General features: G+C 36.9%; 3 protein-coding genes across 4 annotated transcripts; 1 reads left to right on the forward strand and 2 right to left on the reverse strand.

The window, feature by feature from the left end:
- Positions 1–432: 432 nt before the first annotated feature.
- Positions 433–12,109, reverse strand: LOC146139923 (acid sphingomyelinase-like phosphodiesterase 3b). Its single transcript, XM_083392558.1, has 7 exons — positions 11,958–12,109; positions 10,589–10,675; positions 8,072–8,319; positions 7,392–7,555; positions 3,374–3,562; positions 2,327–2,440; positions 433–690 (listed from the first exon to the last, which is right to left on the reverse strand). Exons 1-7 carry the CDS (start codon positions 12,107–12,109, stop codon positions 433–435), a joined length of 1,212 nt encoding a protein of 403 aa, XP_083248684.1.
- Positions 5,708–6,205, forward strand: LOC146139924 (uncharacterized). Its single transcript, XM_083392221.1, has one exon. The coding sequence runs from the start codon at positions 5,708–5,710 to the stop codon at positions 6,203–6,205; it is 498 nt and encodes a 165-aa protein (XP_083248347.1).
- Positions 12,110–13,762: 1,653 nt separating the features above from the next.
- Positions 13,763–20,558, reverse strand: LOC146139925 (acid sphingomyelinase-like phosphodiesterase 3b). 2 transcript variants are annotated; one of them, XM_083391984.1, is made up of 8 exons: positions 19,438–20,558; positions 19,049–19,305; positions 18,756–18,842; positions 18,131–18,378; positions 17,317–17,480; positions 16,276–16,467; positions 15,537–15,650; positions 13,763–14,720 (listed from the first exon to the last, which is right to left on the reverse strand). In XM_083391984.1, exons 2-8 carry the CDS (start codon positions 19,276–19,278, stop codon positions 14,319–14,321), a joined length of 1,437 nt encoding a protein of 478 aa, XP_083248110.1. In that variant the 5' UTR covers positions 19,279–19,305; positions 19,438–20,558; the 3' UTR covers positions 13,763–14,318. The 2 variants fall into 2 exon arrangements, with proteins under 2 accessions (XP_083248110.1, XP_083248109.1); XM_083391983.1 differs by having other exon boundaries at positions 19,049–20,558.
- Between the last annotated feature and the right edge of the window lie 372 nt (positions 20,559–20,930).

The following is a 20,930-nucleotide window of genomic DNA, read 5'->3' on the forward strand; positions in this document are numbered from 1 at the left end:
ATGGTTAATTCTTTCAGCTCACGTATACCGTATAATCCTGATATTATTAAAAATATATTGAAGTTTAAATGTCTTATAAAAACTAAATTGTTTTGATAAAATAATTTTTCTATTTTGAAAATCATTTATGTGTCCTTTTAATTTTGAATTAAAATAATTTTGACAAATATTGACTTTAACGAGTAAGTTTTGAAAAATTTTCGACTTTTTGACAAGTCAATAAATAATCGCCCGAGTAATAATGTAATGCATTTCTCAGATTGTTATTCATAATGGGTATTACTGCTGGGAAAATTGGATATACTCGCTTTACCCAGTGTTCTTGTCCGACATAATACATACATCAATTTTAGTTGGATGTTGTATGTTTTACACATTAAAAGCGCCAATCCAACGATAAAAACCACTCCCAACACGGACGAATAAAGGGTGTCATAGGTGTCGGACATACACCGACGAAGCGTCGTGCGAATACGAGACGGTGTTAAGCAAGTTGTAACGCTGCAAAAGGGCCGAGTTGCCAATCCGGCAGTCAGGGTCGGCCGCGTGCAACCTCGATGAGAGTTCGGCCAATGAGAAGGGACTTAGATCCGCCAGTCCGTATTCTCTCAGCGCTGAATACTCTTCAGTCCAGTCAGAACGTCCATTGCTATTGGCCTCGGAAAGGTTCAGGTAGTATTGCGTGTAATCCTATCGTGAAAAGAATTTAAGAGCAAATGTATATCATTGTTAGGAAGCTTCAGTACAACATGTTGTTACTTTGTATTTTCTAGTCATTTTTTCGTGTCATGTGAAGGAAGTGGGTGCTACGTGTTTTTCAACACCCAAATTGATTAACTGCCATAAGCCAAATCTTAGAGTTCATTAAGTGATTTTACGATATGATAAATAGGGTTTTAGAATACGCGTTTCAGCTTTCGTTTGCCCAAATATGTTCTTCAGTTACATAATATCATATTTGATGATGTAAAGTTTTCCGTATTGTTGTGTGTAAAATTCCTGAGTTTTTCTGCTTTAGTTCGCCTCGTTTCAAACTTGACATGTAACCTTTAATCTCGTAATCTATAACTGTCAGTCTTGCGGGCGGTGTTCTCACGTTCTGCAAAACAAGTCACTTGTTTTGCTGGCGTCTGACTCCCGCTGCAATTTGGCCTTAGAATGGCCGCTGTAATGCCTAGCCATGTTTTCAGAGTGCCGGCCAGTCTTATTGGCCAAATATGACGTACCTTTCGTGTTCTTTTTCTTCCTACGTATTGGCTATATACATGTCGCTTCTTAGCGGCTTTGAGCTTTTCTCTAGAGAAGTCTTTTGCAAAGTCTTGGCCGACAGTCGCTGCAATAGGCGGTGGCTGTCTGTCTCACATTAACTTGAAAATTAATATACGTTCACTAATGCTTTTGATAACGTTTTACTGCAAATTGTAACAATACACTCTTCATTGAAATTTCAGTTGTGGTTATGACAGGTAGCATATCTGATCAGAAACCTTCGCAAACAACAAGAACTCGCGCGGTTGCGACCCGCCGGGCAACTGTATGGGGTCAGGGGCCAGGCCCCAGTGCGCAGGTCGCGGCGGGGGCGTAACAGTGGGTTAATTATGAGTCTCATTAAAGTATTTTTGCCTCGGTGAATAACCTCAATGAGGATTGTCTTAGCCTTCGGGAGACCTGACAAGCGAACTGTCCTTGGTTCTAAAACACGACCACTCGTTTTTCCTTCTGGGCTACAGGGCATTTTTATTTGCGACTCTGTCTTATAACGAAATTAGTAGGAAGAATTCTGTGAAAATAAAGGTAAACGTAGGCAATTATTAAATTATTTCTTTATATATCACGTGACACAGGTATTGGCCTGTGTTGTGCCCTTTTTAACATTTTCTCTAACGCGAAAGTATAAGCTTTGTCCATATTTAGGCAAAAAAAGGCTCTAAATTTTACGTTAATCGTAAACAAAACAGCTGAATCAGCAACTCAAAAATATCTGGGCGCTTTCACTGAAAATATGTTTTACCACACGGCAAGGATAATAGGTCAACCACGAGGCGTATTTGTGTCAAAAAAAAAGATGTGCAAATTTTCGTAAGATGTGCAAATTATGGAAACGTTGGTATTCAATCTTCATCGACACCGCCCTTAGTGTAAGCTGCCGATATGATGTACAACTACGCGTATCGGTTCCTTGATTTTAGAAAATAACTATTGTTTGTCTTGATTTTAGAAATGGGACTTCTTTAATTATAACTTACTTGTTATTTAGGCCAGACATAGACTTCGCATTCAAATTATCAAGATTGTTATGAAAACTGATTATATAATGTGTACCAACCAGTGGAATTGAAGTGGACCGATCGTACTGGAACAGTCTGATGGAAGGATTAACAGAACCGTCTCTAAATCCGATTCTTGGAGTTACGCTCGGAGCATAAAATAATGAGGAAACCTGGAATGGAAAATATCAATTATAGATTCTACCTTGGTCAATATTTGGGTATGGAAAACGCTTCGTAAGAAACTGGTCACAAAAATATGTTGTTATTTAGTACTGGTTGGAATCAACGTGCTTTAAAAATACAATGACACTGTTATACATTTAGTCGAGTTGAAACCTAGGATGCGAGTTTGTTAAAAACTACGCGAGTCCGACATCGGGCGAAAATAGGAAATTCTCGTCTGTCTCTTGAGACCTGAGTCCGAATAGGGCCAGTTTGACGATTCTGACGAGTCCCGATTCCGGCTCCGACTCTACAGCATGTATTCCACCAATTTGCTTAACTCACACATGGTCGAAATACAGCAATCAAGGGGAATGTAGGGGTTCGGATAACCCTTCAACCTACAATACGTGATCGAAAAATAATCCAACAAATGCTATTCCAGTTTTACAATTTACCGGTTGCCCCTTATCCGTTTCAAATTTGGAACTGCGAATACGAACGTCAGACTCGGGACTGGGATAATCTTACATAGTCCTACCCGAGTCTATATAATCAGACTTTAGCGAACCATGTTGATTGTCATTAAACCAACCTTGGCTGAATGGGAAAGGTAATAACTGCGTCGTTATTTCATGCTTACAGACCAACCAAACACTTGATTATCGCAAAGAAACTTTTCGTTTTTTATTTTTACGTTTAAATTATACCTTTGTTAGGAATGGGACGATCACAGGTCTTCAAAATCAAAATCCTATATCGTTAAATCTTTTTTCGAAACTTCTGTTAATTTTTTGCGACTTTTTAAAATAGTTTTTAAAGATTTAAAACCACTCATGCTGCCTAAAAACTGCAGAACTAATGTTTATTGTTGTAATAATATTAAAAATTTGTACTTACGAGACGCAAGCGGCGAACGTCCGGGAATAAATTAAACTTACAGTTAAATTGGAGCCATCACGAAACAGTCGAAAGCTGTCACTGTGGTGGTGCCCAAAAAACTGTCCAGCTATGACGTCGCTGTACTTTATCACCAAGTCCACGTAACGTTCGTTGTACTGAGGGTGAAAGTAGCTTTCACCTGTGACCCTTTCATAGAAACCTGGTCCGATGTGGCCGATTATGTAAACCTGGAACAAGGGATAGGAGAAACTGTTTATACAGTTTGGTTCTTAACAAGAAAAGTGATACAGTTAAAAGTACCTCTTAGCGCCGCGTTTACAACTGACACTGAGGATAGTTGCTACTTACATCATAGTAATAAATATCACGTATGTGCAAGAGTTTGTTTTGAGCTGCTAGTTGCTATCAGACTCAAACTTAATTTTAATTCTGAGTTTTTTCGATTTCCGATCAGTTAAAAGATTCAGTAATTGTTGTACCAAGGATGAAATTTCGCGGTTTAAAATTTAAAAATATGATTGGGTGTAGGGCCAACACGATTTAGATTCGAAGCGGCATTTTTCATTTTCTATTTATGTTCAACGTATAATGATACATTCAAAACTCCGGATTTCGCTTCCTGCAAGCCAAACAAAATATTAATATTTGTTTTTTTACGCCGAGGCAATATCACAAGAAATCAGTGCATATTTATTTTGCAATTCGGTTGTAAAACAGCGAATTTGAAATAAACATAAAATATTTGTTGCAACGTTGAGCCTGTCACTACGCCAACAAATATGTCTGTAGGTTTTTTGTACCAAAGCTGCTTGAGTTTTTTTTTAAATAAATAATTAAAAACTTTGTTATGGTCACTAAAACGTTTTCCATGTAGTACATATCAGGTAATAATAAAAACAAAACGATATTGGAGCATAATGTTTGGAGGTTTTAGTTAGACGTAGTAAGAATATTAATGCCCATATAGCAGTTGGTATGACAATTAGATCGTTTCGAATTTCTCTTTATTCAATTTCAACCTGAACCATGTTGCTTACTGACTGTACATACTAAAATTGGCATTCTTACTACGTATAATGACATTGTTCAGAGTATAGACGGAAGAGTTCCGACCTTATGAAAAACAATCGAAGAATCCTATTTTTTGGATTTGTTTTTCTATTACCAAAATAACAATGCGTCCCTGCATTATATTTAAACTACCCCTAGGATAAAAACTTCTCCATACTCTCTACAGCCTTTCTTAACCTGGGTTAAATTTACCCCTGTGGGTAAATTAGCTATCAAATAAAAAATCCATTTTATGCTGACGGGATATAAAAATTGTGTTAGCTATAGGTATTGGTAGCTTACTTTACTAGTCCAGATTAACTGCTTATTTAAACCTAGCCAGTATAGTAGCCTATTGATTCTTTATCGACTAGTGCCGACAACGTTATTTTAGGCCAAGAAAGTTTAGTGGGGTTTAGGAGCTTTATTAGTTAATAGCGATAACCGTAAGGTTTAGTACAACTTTTGAGATTTAAGTGCTGATTATGCATGTGATTGCCTATTTTTTGTCACTGGGTACGGCTTAACTGCCCAGTTGGATTATTGTTGATCTTTTTAGCCCAATGATTACCGCGTTTTAGGGGTAAAAATAACTCATTGCCTGATTAAAATATTCTGTCAAAGTAACAAAAAATTTAGTCTTAAAAATAGCATGTCCTAAAAGAAGAGAAAGTACCAGAAACATCATTTGAATTTTGGATTTACGTATCTTATTGAGAATGGTCTTCAAGTTTCTCCGTATTTTGTGCATGGAAATATTTACAAGCAGTGCCACGAAAACTGCTCATTTAAAACAACACCTATCAAATGCTCATCCAGCAAGTATGATAAGCAAAAACTGGTCCCTTTTTGAGTCAAAACTGTAGTGTGTCAAAAGACAAAAACTAGACCAAACTGGAATGTTTTGACAACAATTCGTTGCCAAAAAGCAATAGCAGCCGTCGCATTGATTAATTACACAATGTAACAAAAAAAAATTTTTTTTTTGTTCCCAGGTTCTAATCGATTTTTCCCTATTGCTTAGGACCAGTAAGTGTCGAAAATCAACTTTATTTCATATAAACTTTGTTTTTGTGGCTTAGAGAATGAAATTCTAAAATCGCAATATTTTTGAGAAAATATATCAACGATATGGCTAAAGAGCATCCAAGATGGATGTTAATCACTTTTAAATGTTAATATACTCTGCAATATTTGCCATTTTATACATACTTCTGTTTGTAGGGTTGATTTTTGAGGTGTTGTATAGAAAATATTATGATTTGCAATTGATAATTTTTTAACGTTTTCTTTAATTGGACAACATTTTGAGTGCTTTCAAAATGCCTAGAAGCTGCAAACACTCTGCTGATGCGTTTTGTTTCATTTGTGGACAATTTATCAAGACAAGAGCGAAGAAGCACTCAGTTTTGGCTTCCGTTAAGATGTGTGAAGCCTACTATGCTTATTTTGGAATGCCTGTTGGAGACCAAGACAGACCTTGGGCACCACATTTTTTTTGCGATTACTGTAAAAAGACTTGGGGGAAGGTAAGGTTTCATCGATCATATATTTTGGGCTATCGAGGGGAGAAAAGGGCGATGAAGTTTGCTCTTCCAAGGGTATGGCGGGAGCCAACGAACCACACAGATGACTGCTATTTTTATATGGTTAATCCATCCAGACGCAGAGCTGGAAAAAACGCTCCTCCTATTGCTTACCCATATATTCCTTCCTCAATAGCTCCGGTGCCACATTCAGATGAACTGCCAGTGCCTAACCCCCCCCAAGAAATGAGCAACTCTCAAATGATGAGTCCACAACCGAGGAAGAAGATGTAGTTGTTGAAAAAAGCAAAAATGGCCAAAACGGAACGAATTTGTTGTTGGAGAGAAAAACGTAAAGCAAACTCGGTTGATTAACCCAAACAAAGTGCTTATGTCTCCCTTTCACATAAAACTTGGCCTTATAAAGCAATTTGTGAGAGCATTGGATAAAGGTGGTGACGCATTCCAGTTTCTCCAGAACTTGTTTACTGAACTATCAGAAGCTAAAGTAAAAGCTGGTGTATTTATTGGCCCACAAATTAAAAAGATTCTCAAGTCGAATGATTTTATCCAAATGCTTAATGATGTTGAAAAGAAGGCTTGGGATAGCTTTGCAGATGTGGTGAATGGGTTCTTGGGCAATAACAAGGAAGATATCTATGCCGAGCTCGTTTCCTATTTGGTAAAGTCGTATGGAAACATGGGGTGCAGAATGTCCATGAAAGTACATATGCTTGATGCTCACTTGGACGAGTTTAAAGACAATATGGGAGCTTATTCAGAAGAACAAGGGGAGCAATTCCATCAAGGCATAAAAGATTTTGAAAGGAGAAGCCAAGGGCAATATAATGAAAGCATGATGGGAGATTATGTCTGGGCCTTGATGCGGGAAAGTGATGTAGAGTACAAAAGAAAATCCCGCAAAACATCCCATTTTTAACTGATTTTATACTTGAACTGTTTTAGCCTGAAATATTTATTTAGTTTTGCATTTAACATTTAACGATGGTATTGATTCGGATACAGTTAATACATTTATGTGCAAATTTCCATGTACCAAATGCCTGTGCTTTGTGATTTGATTTTAATAACAAAAATTCTAATTCGTTGCCTATTGTTATGCCAACTCAGAATTAACCCTTTGCCAGACAGAAAAGTAGGCTGTAATTTACTTTGCGAAAAAGCAATCGATAGCCTACGACTAACGCGTCAGAATATTTAGTAAATACATTGATAGAATATAACTTCTTAGTCGATGCCAAGCGATTAAAAATGGACTTACAGCGATCAAAGACAGTTTGGTAAATATCCATGGGGTAAATCAATGTTTGGAATGAACTATATTGATTTTTGGAAGTTTCTAGGTGAGAGAGATCAGGAAATATCAATTAGAACCCGGGAACAAAAATCGTGTTACACGGTGTTATTATACCTAAAAAAACATATCAAAAGGTTGAGAGCCCCTGCTTCTAACACGAACCTTTTGATTATTTCGAGATATCCGCAGCTGCTCCTCCAACCAAGCGAACTGATTTGCCGGATCCTCTGATCTGCTTACTAGTTTGTTACGTATGTACCACATGTTGGTGTTAAGGATGATAACCTTTAAGCTTTGACCATGGAAACTCCTTTGGCAATAACCCGCTAAATTTACAATGTAATGTTAAAACGAAAAAAGAAAGAAGGCGTAAAACTGACACCAGTCAAATTTTAGGTCAACCACAACCTTTACAAGGGAAATAGTTATTGGTCCATCTATAGTTCTATACTCTATAGTGGTATAACTGTTTTTTTCAGGATTGTTTTTCACAGAAACGATTTAACGATTTTTTAGCAAGCATCTACTTCACAACAAACATATAGTAGAGCCTACATGTTTAATTTTTATTTGGATGGTTCTGGTTTAAACATTTTTGTTAAAGTATGATATTTTTTTATATTGTAAGATATTTTGATTTACGTTGTTTATTATGTTTTTGTTATAGGCCTATGGGCTGGAGACAGAGCCAATGCTGTTTTACAGTACAGTAGTTAGCCTACTCAGCCCTGTTTCTAATGCTACAAGCGTATTGATTAATGCTGCATGAATATAAAATATGCAGTAACAATATAGCGCTCCAACTTTTATAAAACGAAGATGAACATGCACAATATCCTTACTCTTTTTAAATTGAAAATACTGATCGACTGTCAACCAATCCGCCCACAGATCAGCTATATTGCTTAAGATGTTGTTTGGGTGAGGCGGCATCTGAAACATTGGGTAGTAGTCGTGGTTTCCTAAAGCCGGCAGCACAACCGTACTCGGAAAGGCAGCTTTCAGGTATTTGGTGATGTTGGCAACGGTTTCCAACACAAGAAATTCACTAAGGTATGTGTGCTCTTTTATTGTGTGCAATGGATCGTCGCTGAACAAATACAACATCTTATAAAATATTATGATATTCAAAGAAACCATTTGTCAAAATTTAATAATCAACCTAAGCATTTTTACAAAAGCCTAACAAAAATAGTGCGTGTTTGTCATTGCATGGAGTGCAGGACAGTTCACAAAATATTACAGTTCACAAAAAACGCTCAATTGTATATATATAGTTGTGATTGCGTAGGCAAACAACGATTGCTATGTAATCTATATCAGTGGTTCTCAACCTTTTTAACTTACGGACCGGTAAAATTTCAAAACAAAATTTGCGGACCGGTAGACCTTCAAAAATCAAAATCAACTCAAAATTTAATTAAGACAAAAATATGAAAATATGCAAATTAAAAACAAAGAATAGTAACTTTAATTTAATGAGCAATTTGCTGCTGTCTTTTTTTAGTATTGTGACGTAACATACTGTTAATGGCTGGTTTAAGTCAACTCTGGGACCAGTTGTATGTAAAAAAAACTTCAATGGCAACACGTAAACCAGGGGTGGGGTTCAAATTTTTTGGCAGCCGGTTCTATCACAAAAGTCATATTTTTCAGCCGATTCTGTTACAAAAAGTCATATTTTCCGGGAAATAAATTAAAGTTGTTGCAAGAACAGGATGCAATGCAACCCTATAGGTGTTGCGAACTGCGAACCGGCTGAAATCCATCACTGCTAGCCACACTGAAAGGCAGCAGTCCTCTCTTGACTTGTACTTATGACGCAACAATTAGATTTTCAGATAAACAATCACAAAGGGAAATTACTACCATTATAAAAATTAACACAATGTAAGACTGTTACGTGCGATCTTGACCATTGCACATTTTGAAAAAAACAAACACGTGAGCTACTTGAATTTGAAAATTTTAATTTATGGAATAAGATGCAAAAATCCATTGACAGTAACCAGTAATGCTAATCGGTTCGCTGATCTTATAAAATTTTGTGAGACAGTTCTATAGAACCAGTGCAAACCGGCTGAATCCCACCACTGCGTTTAACACGTATGTTATTGTTATACATGTTTGTATTGAAGTTTTATTTACATACAACTGGTCCCAAAGTTGACTTAAACCATTAACTGTATGTTACGACACAATGCTGCAAATTACGCAACTGGCGAAGTTCTAAATTTGATGCAAGCCGCCAAAATCTGACAGATATAAAATTCTAATATATTTGGCGAACCGGCAGGAAAGTTGACGCGGACCGGCGGTTGAGAACCACTGATCTATATGCATTTGGAGAGTGAAATTTCCTATTTCAAAGTAAACAAAAATTGTTTGGTTTGACAAATCGTAATGTGAGAAGTATTTCGCATGCCTGCTAATTATTCGTAAGTGTGTGGGTTTCGGATCATTACTAAAGCCATGTCTTCTCATTATTTTTTCTGGTCTACGTTGTATTTGCGTTGCAGTCAGGAAGACATCTGATAATCCTAAATTTAATCTGATTTTAAAGTTTTTGTGTAACAGTGGTAGTCTCTTATTCTTACCGTTATTTTTGTAGACATAATATTTAGTTTTTTAAACAAAATAAATTACACGTTTGCGTAGTTGTGATTACCTTTTTTTCAAGAAACTTTCAGAGGTGACCATTACGTTACACACTAAAAGCGGGGTAGGCTATACCATGTAGCGACATAACTAGACCTGATGGAGAAAAACTGATTACATTTTTGAAATCAGCGTGCCCGAATAAATAAAATAGCGTAAAGCAAGGGTTCTTAACCTTTTATCCCTTATTACCCATTTCTGTCCACATCAAAGTCCTATTACCCAAAATCTAATTTTATCTATTTTGCTATTTTGCCATACTGAAAATATAAAACAGCGTTATATAACATAAACAACATTTAATTTGAAGAACGAGATTAATAGTGTTAGTGAGACATTTCTCTTGTTTTTTATACAATCGATATAATATTGGGTGCGATTTTAGATAGGCCGACTGCACAACACAAATCTAACTCCAGATATAACAGCTTGTTTCGAGATTTTTATGACGAAACAATTCTAAGAATAATAAATATCACTGTGCCTGTTGGGTTGTTTTAAACTCACTCAAAATAAAGCAACTTTACAACTCACACCTGTGACATTGTTTGTTACATCCATAATTCCAAAACAATCTGGTTGAGATGATTAACCACCTGCAATCCTGAAATTACGTGGGTAACTACCCATAAGTTAAGAACCGCCAAAAGCGTTTTAGCACTATGATTTTTTTTTCAGTGTAGGCCTAATTGGTTGCTTACCCGGTCCATAAAATAAAATCAGGTGTCGGCTCTGTTTCTCTCATTGCCTTGATAGCAGAATAGATAAGCTCTATAGGGGAGTCGCACCTAGAAGAGTTTGCAATTTTTAATAATTGTAGCGCGCACTGTGTGGCTATTTGATAGAAACAAACAATTTAGCAAGTTGACTTTTTTCAGCACAGTAGAGGCTACGGTTGTTTTTACTCAAAATCGTAAAAATCACCCGGTTTGTTAACTTTCGCTTCAAATCGGGTAACATCTGTCTATTTCTGCTTTTATGCCGTGTTCCGCTGGTATAATATATTATTCTGATGATTGCTTATTAGGCATAATTGATTATTAAATAATAAATACTGATGAAGCTTTGTGTATCTAGGTAGCCTGTTCAGTAGCGATAGGTATATACACATTAAAAGCAGGTTGGCAAAGGATTGTTGTGCCTCTGTACGACTTGACAACATTTGAAAAGTCAACAGTACATATTGAAAAATAGCACATTATATCACCTTGGTCAAACCTGTGTTTCTCTAGGTTTCTAAATGGGAGGCAAACCAAAGGCGATATGATCTTATAGTTTGCGTTTTATTATCGCTGCCTAAGGAGGATCTGTTGGTTATTCTGCTCAAAAACTTTCGCAAATGAGCGACCATACTTGCATACAGGACCGGACAACATATTTGTGCAAATTAAACCTAAACGATTATAACGAGACATGTAATTCGAATAGATACTTATTGTATTCCTAATATGCACTACGAGTGACTCCACCTATATAGTAAACGAAAGTCTGGATGACTCAATGCGACATGGCGCCGAACGCCCTGACTTCTTGGAGCTTTATTCCCCCATCACCGTTACTGAATTAGGGTCGATACACAGCAATTCAGATTTGTGAAGGTATACTCAGTGAGCCATATCAACTGAGTGAAGTGACTTTGTCTAGGGTTCAAGAAGTTTAGGACAGGTAATTTAACGCCTGTTCTCTGTAGTCAGTCTTGAAAAGCAACGTGTGAGAGACCATAGGTAGCCGTCGGCTCTCGTCTTAGGAGCGAGCGCCTTCTTACTCGTAACTATACAGCCCCTCTCATTGCTAAACGGTCACTGCGTTTTCTATCTCGCACTTAATTAGGTACGTGATTTGACCCACTACGTTGTTTACCGATGCTTTCAAGTGACCGTGGTTTACCAATGCTTTTAAGTGGCCACAGTTTACCGCCGTTTTTAAGAGACCGCTATTTACTTGTAAGATCACATGGCGATAAACTTACGACGGCTATATGCAGCAATTTGTCCGGTTACGAGCCGCGTGATTATAAATGCAGTTTTAACAATTGCAAATCTATGTAGGCCTATTTTTAAATACACATACCTGTAGTCGCCCCATTTACCTGGGTTCAAAGCAGGGTTTTTCGAGGACGACGGACACACCTCTTTCATATCGCCAATGTCCTTGGAATAATAAAAATCCAAGTGCATATCCGTGATGTGCCAAAAACGTCCAACGCCTTTGTGAGATAGCATTCCAGTTGATTCGGTTAAAAAAGGTAAAATGCAATAGAGAGAAATTTTAGTAAACATTATGAATGTTGCTATTAAAATAGCTCGAGTTATCCACGACATATTTCACTCACTGTACATATATATAATACAGTGACAATATATAATATAACATTTTGTTTGGCATTTGTTGCCTATATTGCACGTTATATGCCATAATCCTTAATCAACCCATCGGAGAATTTTTCAACTTGGAGAAATATTGCTAAAGGGACCTTTAGGTTTGCATAGCGGGGTTAGATTTGATATTTATGTTTTTATTTGGGTATCTTGTTGAGTGAATTATTATTTTATAGTCAGTGTGTATATGCTCAAACAATGTTTTGCGTTGCTGTCCAGCGGACCAGCCTTTTTGTTCTTCGCATTAACAATCATAGAACGGACTTATTTTCTCAAATATTTTTTGTTACAGCGCGTCGCAATTCTTGTTGACCAACGACCAACCACTGAAAAACCTTAATTTCGCAGCTCATGACATGTGCCAGCAGGCTGCATTATTTTGTGTTGATGTTTATGGATAAATTCCAGTCGGCCAGTTTGCCGAGTTCCTAAGGTTGGAAATTAGGATTGCCCACTTCCGTGATAAGCTCTACGTTCAAAAAACCCATTTCGTTTAGTTATACCGCTTAATCTAGGCTAGTACACGAAGTAAGCACTACTTAGAATTGCTATTGCTTCTTCGTTGGTACACCGCATGCATCCTTGCAACCAATAGATCAGTTATTTGCTAATAAATCACCAGGCTTCCATTTTAAATCTATAGGCTATTTCAATACCCGTTTGTTTTTTTTGGTAAGTTCAAAATAGTTACTTAAAAGTAGCCTATTCATTATCAATTTAACTAACTGATAGTAGAAATTTAAGATATGCATATTTGCATGAAAGCCTAAGTGTATTACTCAGGTTATTTAAAAAAAAATCAAAAACTGAATGTCTGGTCTACACTCGCTGAAAACACAGAGCTCACGTTAATCAGCCGTAATCTCACATTGTTGACTGACTATTGGCAACGAGCAGTGTGCTGATCACCCTCCGGCGAATCAAAGTCTATCTATCCGGCCTGTTTGCCGCACAATTGTCGAGGTATAAGAAGTGGCCAGCGTTGTTGGGTAATTTTTTCAGATACTCCGACAGTCATGTCATTAGTCAACTATAATTTATTAGACATAGTTGCTATTGGTAGACAGCGAAACCTTTAAAACTTTAAATACACCGTTATAGTAATAGCCCAATGTAAGGTTCTTGGTTTTCTAACAAATATTTTTTTGGTATACACCAATAATGTTTGTTAACACATATATCGTGTAGTTTGCATACATTCATCGGTAAGCTGGACTGCAGCTAATAACCTTCTCATTGAGTTTAAGTAGGCTACTTAGAGTAGACTTGCCGCAGACCTAGAAATTACAAAATAAGTCAATTTTAGTTAACTATAAGTCTTTCACTGTTGAAGCTATAAGGTCAGCAGATATAAGGAAATTTGTAATAGACAACCGAGGTTAAAGTTCACGTTTAAAAGTTATGCACATCTTGTACCAAAGGTGTGTAACACGGCGCTCGGACCAGAACTTTTCCGTCGAACCTATTGTTATTTGGTCTTCACCACCAAAACAATATTAACTGCAATTAAATCGCACTTGTGTAAAAATACATTTGGAATATTCATGGTAAAGCAATTTGGCAATATTTTAAACTGGTACTTCAGCGATTGGAAGTTTTTATCAAATTCCTTTTGTGATAAATATATGGCTTTTTCGGATTTTTGAATCCTATAAAGCAGTAAAACGATTAAAGGATATAAATAAATGAACTGGGTTTATGAGGAGATTATGTAGTTAACGGTTGAGGGAAAGTAAGGCCTAGAATTTTACTTCGCAAATAAATAAAATACAAATCTGTAAAACGTATATTGCATCTGTTGTTATATAATACACATAAATCACCAACCAAATATTGCAGACATGCGTATGCTGTGGCTGAATGTAAAGTAAAGTCAATTTTTTACATCAAGAAAAAAAGGAAAAATTATAAAATATTCCTTGGTATAAGTTTTCCTTGGCTATTTTAAGCACAATTACAAACCCATAGAACAAAAGTCAGTATATATATATATATATATATATATAATTATATATCATTATGTGCGAATTAAAAAAAGTAAAATGTACCTCAACTAAAAAACGTATAACTGGAGCATAAGCGCAAATGTAACAATAAAAACGACTCCCAACACCGACGAATAAAGGGTGTCATAGGTGTCGGACATACACCGACTGTATTCGCGCAGCTTAAGGTTCCGGATGGAGCACACGTGCCGTTTCTTACACAGCTGGTCACAAGCGCCGTGCGAATATGAGACGGTGTTGAGCAAGTTGTAACGCTGCAAAAGGGCCGAGTTGCCGTCGCAATCCGGGCAGTCAGGGTCGGCCGCGTGCAACCTCGATGAGAGTTCGGCCAATGAGAAGGGACTTAGATCCGCCAGTCCGTATTCTCTCAGCGCTGAATACTCTTCAGTCCAGTCGGGACGTCCATTGCTGTTGGCCGCAGAAAGGTCAAGGTAGTATTGCGTGTAATCCTAACAAAAAAAAGTAAAAACATTGTTAAGCCATATTTCATTGGAACAAACTAAATTTGCGGTTTTGGAACAAACTAAAAAAGTGGTAGTTATGTAGCCTTGATGAATGCATGGGGTGTCAGACACTTTACAATTTATTCTGACACTAATAACATATTTGGGGAAAAAGTACAGCAGTCCTATTCTATACCAAATAGTTTTTTACCACAGTCAAAAAGCACAATTACTGAAATGTAATGGTTTTAAGGTATTTTTAAAGATTTATATTTAAAATCGCTTTTCTTAGCTGTGTACCCCCTTAGGCCTACACAAGTGGAATGCAGCAGAACCAGGAGGCACCATGCCACATTGTACTGTGTGTTTACATTTTTTTCTGCTATTAGTGTGGTTTTGCACGTTTTTCGAAATCTATTCAACATGAAGGCGCCATACAAACCTGTAAAAAGTACAATTATAACCAATTATATGAATAATTGTTCACGCTTTGTGCGGTTAGACTTTTGAAGTGCCTATCTATCGACGCACGAGTTCGCTAGAGAGCAAGAGAGGTTTTCAGGTTAGTTGTTTCATGAAGTCACGATAGGAAGTAACTTTGTGACTTCATACATACAGTATCTACAAATTTTCATGCCTCAACCAAAAACAAAAATCCTGGATCAGGCCTTGCACTGGGGTATATAGTATACCAGCCGGAAGAATACTGGAATATAATATCCCTAATTGTTAGTAGATTTGGTCTTGAGTGGGCATCAATTTTATAATTATATCACCAAAACTGATACAAAAACTGATGATACGTAATGTCTGTATACAAACCAGTGGAATTGAAGAGAACCGATCGTACTGGAACAGTCTGATGGAAGGATTGACAGATCCGTCTCTAAGTCCGATTCGTGGAGTTACGCTCGGAGCATAAAACAAAGAGGAAACCTGGAAAGGAAAGCACAAGGATGTCTTTGTCCTGCGTTAAAGGGCTATGACAAACATTGTTGGACACTGAATTTACAACAAGACCGCTAAAGGAAAAATACAACCAGGCCAATGGTGTTGTACCGGTGTGTAAAGTAATTTTATAACTGCAATAAATGCGTTTTTTTAAGTTCCAACAAAATTGTGAATGAATAATAAAAATGTAGGCAATCATCAAACTGTGACCTCTTGATCGCTATTGATGTTGAACCATCTCCATGTAAATTTGCTTATGCCATGTAATCTATTCGATAATATTAAAAATATTACCGTAGCAAAACGCGGTGTCTTTTAATTCTATGCAGTAATGAGGTGCAAGTTGCTTTTTACGCGCTTGACGCCTGTTTCCTCCCCACCCCCGTTATTCACTTGCAACGCAAATAGACGGCCGACCGAAGTGCGAGAAATCTCGACACGCAGGTAAATATAAATAGATAGGAGTCGTTATATGATAAGAATTATGAAGCTCCTGTCTTTCTCTGGGGCTCCAATTGTCTCTCAAAATATTTTTTGCGCTTATTTTATCGTTGCGCAATGTTACTCTGCACTGGTGTGACGCAAGAATCTAAGAACTGAAAGAACTTACAGTCAAGTTGGAGCCTTGATCGCGAAACAGTCGAAAGCTGTCACTGTGGTGGTGCCCAAAAAACTGTCCAGCTATGACGTCGCTGTACTTTATCACCAAGTCCACGTAACGTTCGTTGTACTGAGGGTGAAAGTAGCTTTCACCTGTGACCCTTTCATAGAAACCTGGTCCGATGTGGCCGATTATGTAAACCTAAAAAAGGGATAAGACAAAATATGGAATCTATAATTCGTATATAACAGTATGGTGTTTCGGTTGAACGCAACTCTAAACAAGTGCTTCGCAAACCTTTTTAGTTTGCGGAACACAAAGAAATAATTAAAACATTGCGGCATACTTTCTCAAAACAGTATTGTGGCGACCAACAGTAAATAAAAATCACTGTCAATTCCTTCACAATCGACGTAAGAGATAAACACATTAATGAACACTTCTAATTTGTCTCAGCGGTAAAGTTAGTATCGTTTGATAAACAATTTTGTTTTATTTGACTTCCGTTTTTAACACTCCTTACGCTTGACCCAAACGAACATACATTTTGTCCTATTGTGTGCTTGTAATTCTCTGTTTGTAATTTAAGAAAAATAACTTAATTCTTTGCTCGAAATTATTGCGGATACAATGCTGTAAATCAACACCTAATAAATGCTTTCCGGTTTGATGTCAACGATGTACTGAATCGTTGAAAATTATTATCAAGCTTTGCGTTAACTACTTAAAAAATGTTTTACAAACATCCAGCAACCAAATTTTGACTTCATAAGCTGCAAATCATCGAATTTGCATATTTTTAAATAGTTATAATAATTCCTTAATATGTATCGAATGGAAAGCCGTATTTTGAATAAAAATATGGGATATCAGTATTAAAAAATCGGGTATCACTATATATAATTTTAGTTAAATTTTTAAGCCAATCTTTTTAACGTTAAGTTAAAACTCATCCAAAACACAAACTATTCCATGGTCATTAAATCGTTTTCAATGTAGTATATAAAAAGGTAGAGAAAATCAAGCCTAAGAACAAAGTGATATATTGACCTGTTGATTATTTCGAGAACTCTGCAGCTGCTCCTCCAACCAAGCGAATTGATTTGCTGGATCCTCTGTTCTGCTTACTTTCTGGTTGTCTAAGTCCCACAAGTTGGTGTTGATAATAATAATCTTGAGGTTTTGAGCAGACAAGGTCCGTTCGCAAAAGCCTGCTAAAGTTCCAATAGAATGTTAAAAATATCAAACAAACGAAGCCCCCCAAAACTGCCATCACTGACATAGTTAGTTGTTAAATGAATGTTCTCGTAAATGAGTTTGTTCGTCAATCAAATTTTACGCCGACCGAACCCTAAGCAAACCTATCGTTTTAACGCGGGAGTTACCAAACTAAGCTTCACAGGCCATATCCGATACGTATAGTTAATTCTACGGTCGCACGGCATATTTTTTTAATGAAGATGAACTACAGTCAAAATGCTGACGCAATTCAAAATTAAATTTGCATAACATTTCAAACTGAACGACAATTTAGAACGTAAGATTTACCACGGTTTATGTTGCATAGATATTTGTATTACCGTCGTCTACCGATAATCAAGCTAACAAAGTTGGACACAAAATTTTTTTTGTGATTTTTGTTTTGAAAACATTTCGGTGAGCCCTGTTTAACGTAACAAGTACACTATCTGGAAACCAGTCCGTTAGCTCTCAACAATTTCAACTTTTGACTGTAAACATATACGCAAGCAAAAAACCCTAGCATACTATATATTATGCCCTAACGTTAATTTTTAATTTAGTTCCCCTTGACAAAATTAACAAATATAAAAAAAGTAGAGATGCACGCCTTTATTATCCTTACTCTTTTTAAATTGCAGATACTGATCAGCTGTCATCCAACCCGCCCACAGGTCAGCGATTCCGTTCAAAATATTGTTAGGGTGAGGCGGCATCTGGTACTTGGGGTGGTAGTCGTGGTTCCCCAACGCCGACAGCACGATAGTATTTGGAAAAGCAGCCTTAAGGAGTTGGGTGATGTTGGCTACTGTTTCCAGTACCAGGGATTCGCTGAGATAGATGTGTTCGTCCGGCGTGTGAAGAGTGTCATCGCTGAGCAAATACGGTAAAACGTGTATCATAATACACATTACAATACATTTTGCAGCTTTCGCATTATCACGGTTTTATATTGTGCTATTTTAAATAATCCATTAACCAAAACTTTGAGGCCGATGTAATATTCTATAAGAGCCTTTTCTTAAAAAGTAACGAATTGAAAGAAGCACACTTGAAACGAATTAAAATATAACTAATAACGAATTATAAACAAAAACGTAGGCACCAATTCTTAATTCTTTAGTATAAGTTCAACTAATTCCTGTAGCGTCAGTCCCACACAAATAATTCAGGATGCATCACGATCATTAAATATGCCATTCTATAAAGTACAGATATTTGTCCAAAACTATTGCGACATGCTTACTTACCCAGTCCATATGATAAAATCAGGTGTAGGGTCTGTTTTCCTCATTGCCTGTATTGCAGATTCGATAAGTTTCAAAGGGGAATCGCATCTAAAAGATGTTTGCAAATTGTAAATATTGCATGCTGGCAAATAATCGGAACAAACAACTTGTTGGCAAATATGTGTATGGCACTGTACGGATGTTAAGTCTACTTTTAATCAATTGAATTCGAAACGTTTGACAATGTCCGTTATGTTAATTTTCTGTAATACTTCTAGCGCCACCCGCACACACAAAATCACAAGTGTACGTACCTATAATCTCCCCATTGACCTGGGTTCAATGCGGAGTTTTTGTTGGACGACGGACACACCTCTTTTAAATCGTTACTGTCTTTCAAATAATAAAAATCTAAATGCATGTCCGTGATGTGCCAGAAAGTGCCAACACTTTTATGAGGTTGCAATGCGGTTGATTGAAAAAGAACGGCAAAAATGCATAAGACGGTTATCTCGATGAACATGCTGAACGTTTCTGCTGCCATTCCAGGCTTATCTTCAAAATTTGGTACCTTCACATTCGGACGAGAAGAAAGCTAATTGTATTATGTTAATAATATATCATATGGAAATGGAAAAATAAAAATCATTTTTCATTAGTTGCCTAAATTATTCGTAACTATAATTATTATAGCAAGACTTACATTTCCACAAAGGAAAAACTGTTGAATAGTTTTTTACTTGCTTTATGAGGTCAATCAGTAATGTCAGCCCAATTCACAAACACGCAAAATACATTTTTATATTAAACAATAATAATAGACAAATCCGCGGCGGAAGGAAAGCCTGCAATGTTTTTTGCGGTTTCCAGTAGGCGTTTTAATCTCTGCTCAGTTTTAAACAATGCACATCTTGTATCAAATGTGTACATCTTTCAATACCGGAGCATCAGTTGAAATGATTGGCTTATTTGCTCATTGTATTCTTAGTCATCAACACTTGAGTAAGTTGATATCGCGCAGTATCATTTCCCTTCTTATGGTTCGCTTGCAGCTTTCAACAGTCCACAGTGGTTCACATTTATTTCCATTGAGCGTCAAGCCACACTGAACAGGGTTGCGTCCAATTCAAACTTCCTACTTTCACTTTTCAAAACTCCCCAAGTTTTTGTTATTTAGTATTCTCAAAGAGCAAGGATAGGCTAACGACCACTTCAAACCTACATTTTTCGCGCCTTGTGCTTGCCCGCAGGGTGTATCTACATGCCTTTTGAGTTGCGGATAAACCACAATTAAATGCAGTTGTTTGTTGAGGGTAAGTTAGATATTTCACTACTCACAAATCTGCTGTAGTTATTTTTGTAACGCTTCAACACACACAAAACCTTGCTTGGGGTTATGGCTTTCTGTTTCCATGTAAAATGTGTATGCTGAATTTCAGATGCTGAATTTCAGGCTGAATTCACACACTTGGCGTAATTACTTCCATTTTCGAGATAGTTCACCTGACTTCCTTTGTTTGATTTGGGCCATATCAACTATTTGTAAGTATAAATTGCTTCTTGAGAAGAGGCTGACCGGGGCAAACATTCCAAGATACAAACATTGTCCTTTGAATACGCTTTCTGTATTTGTCTCTGACGAATGCCTAGAAAAAAAGGTTGAGTGTCACAGCGTTAGTTAAAGCCTTGCACTTTATAACGACACAAGCTAAAATAGATCAAATTAACCCTGTAGATAAAACGTTCTCGTTTCCTGTCATAGTTTCCTTGAGTATTGATCGCTTTGTTTGCGCCTTGCCTGCTTTAGCTGCAGTCTATATTAGTAACAGCACTTAACCGTCTGCTCTCAACAGGCTTCTAAAGGCAACGTTAAGCTCGGGCTGGTATCGCGCACGCTTTCAGTTGACACGCGACCACGTATGCTGTACAATTCGCCAATTCAAGCGATGTAACCTATTTAGCCTTGCCGCAGTCAAACCGACGCTAACGGGAAATGTCTCCAGCTAGGCCTACTGAAAACTAGTATAGCGCTTTTAACGTAGACTTAAAACTCAGCATACCGTTTTTTACGTCTACAGTCGTTTTATTAGATTAGAATAGGTGACTGTAGTTCTTTAAATTAAAACATCCCAACTTGAAATGTTTTAACCTGTTTTTCAGAGTTTTTGTACATCAAAAAAGTTGGGTTTTATTCAT

The sequence above is a fragment of the Ascidiella aspersa genome, chromosome 6 (genome assembly GCF_963924565.1).
Source record: "Ascidiella aspersa chromosome 6, kaAscAspe10.2, whole genome shotgun sequence".
Taxonomy (NCBI): Eukaryota; Metazoa; Chordata; class Ascidiacea; order Phlebobranchia; family Ascidiidae; genus Ascidiella; species Ascidiella aspersa.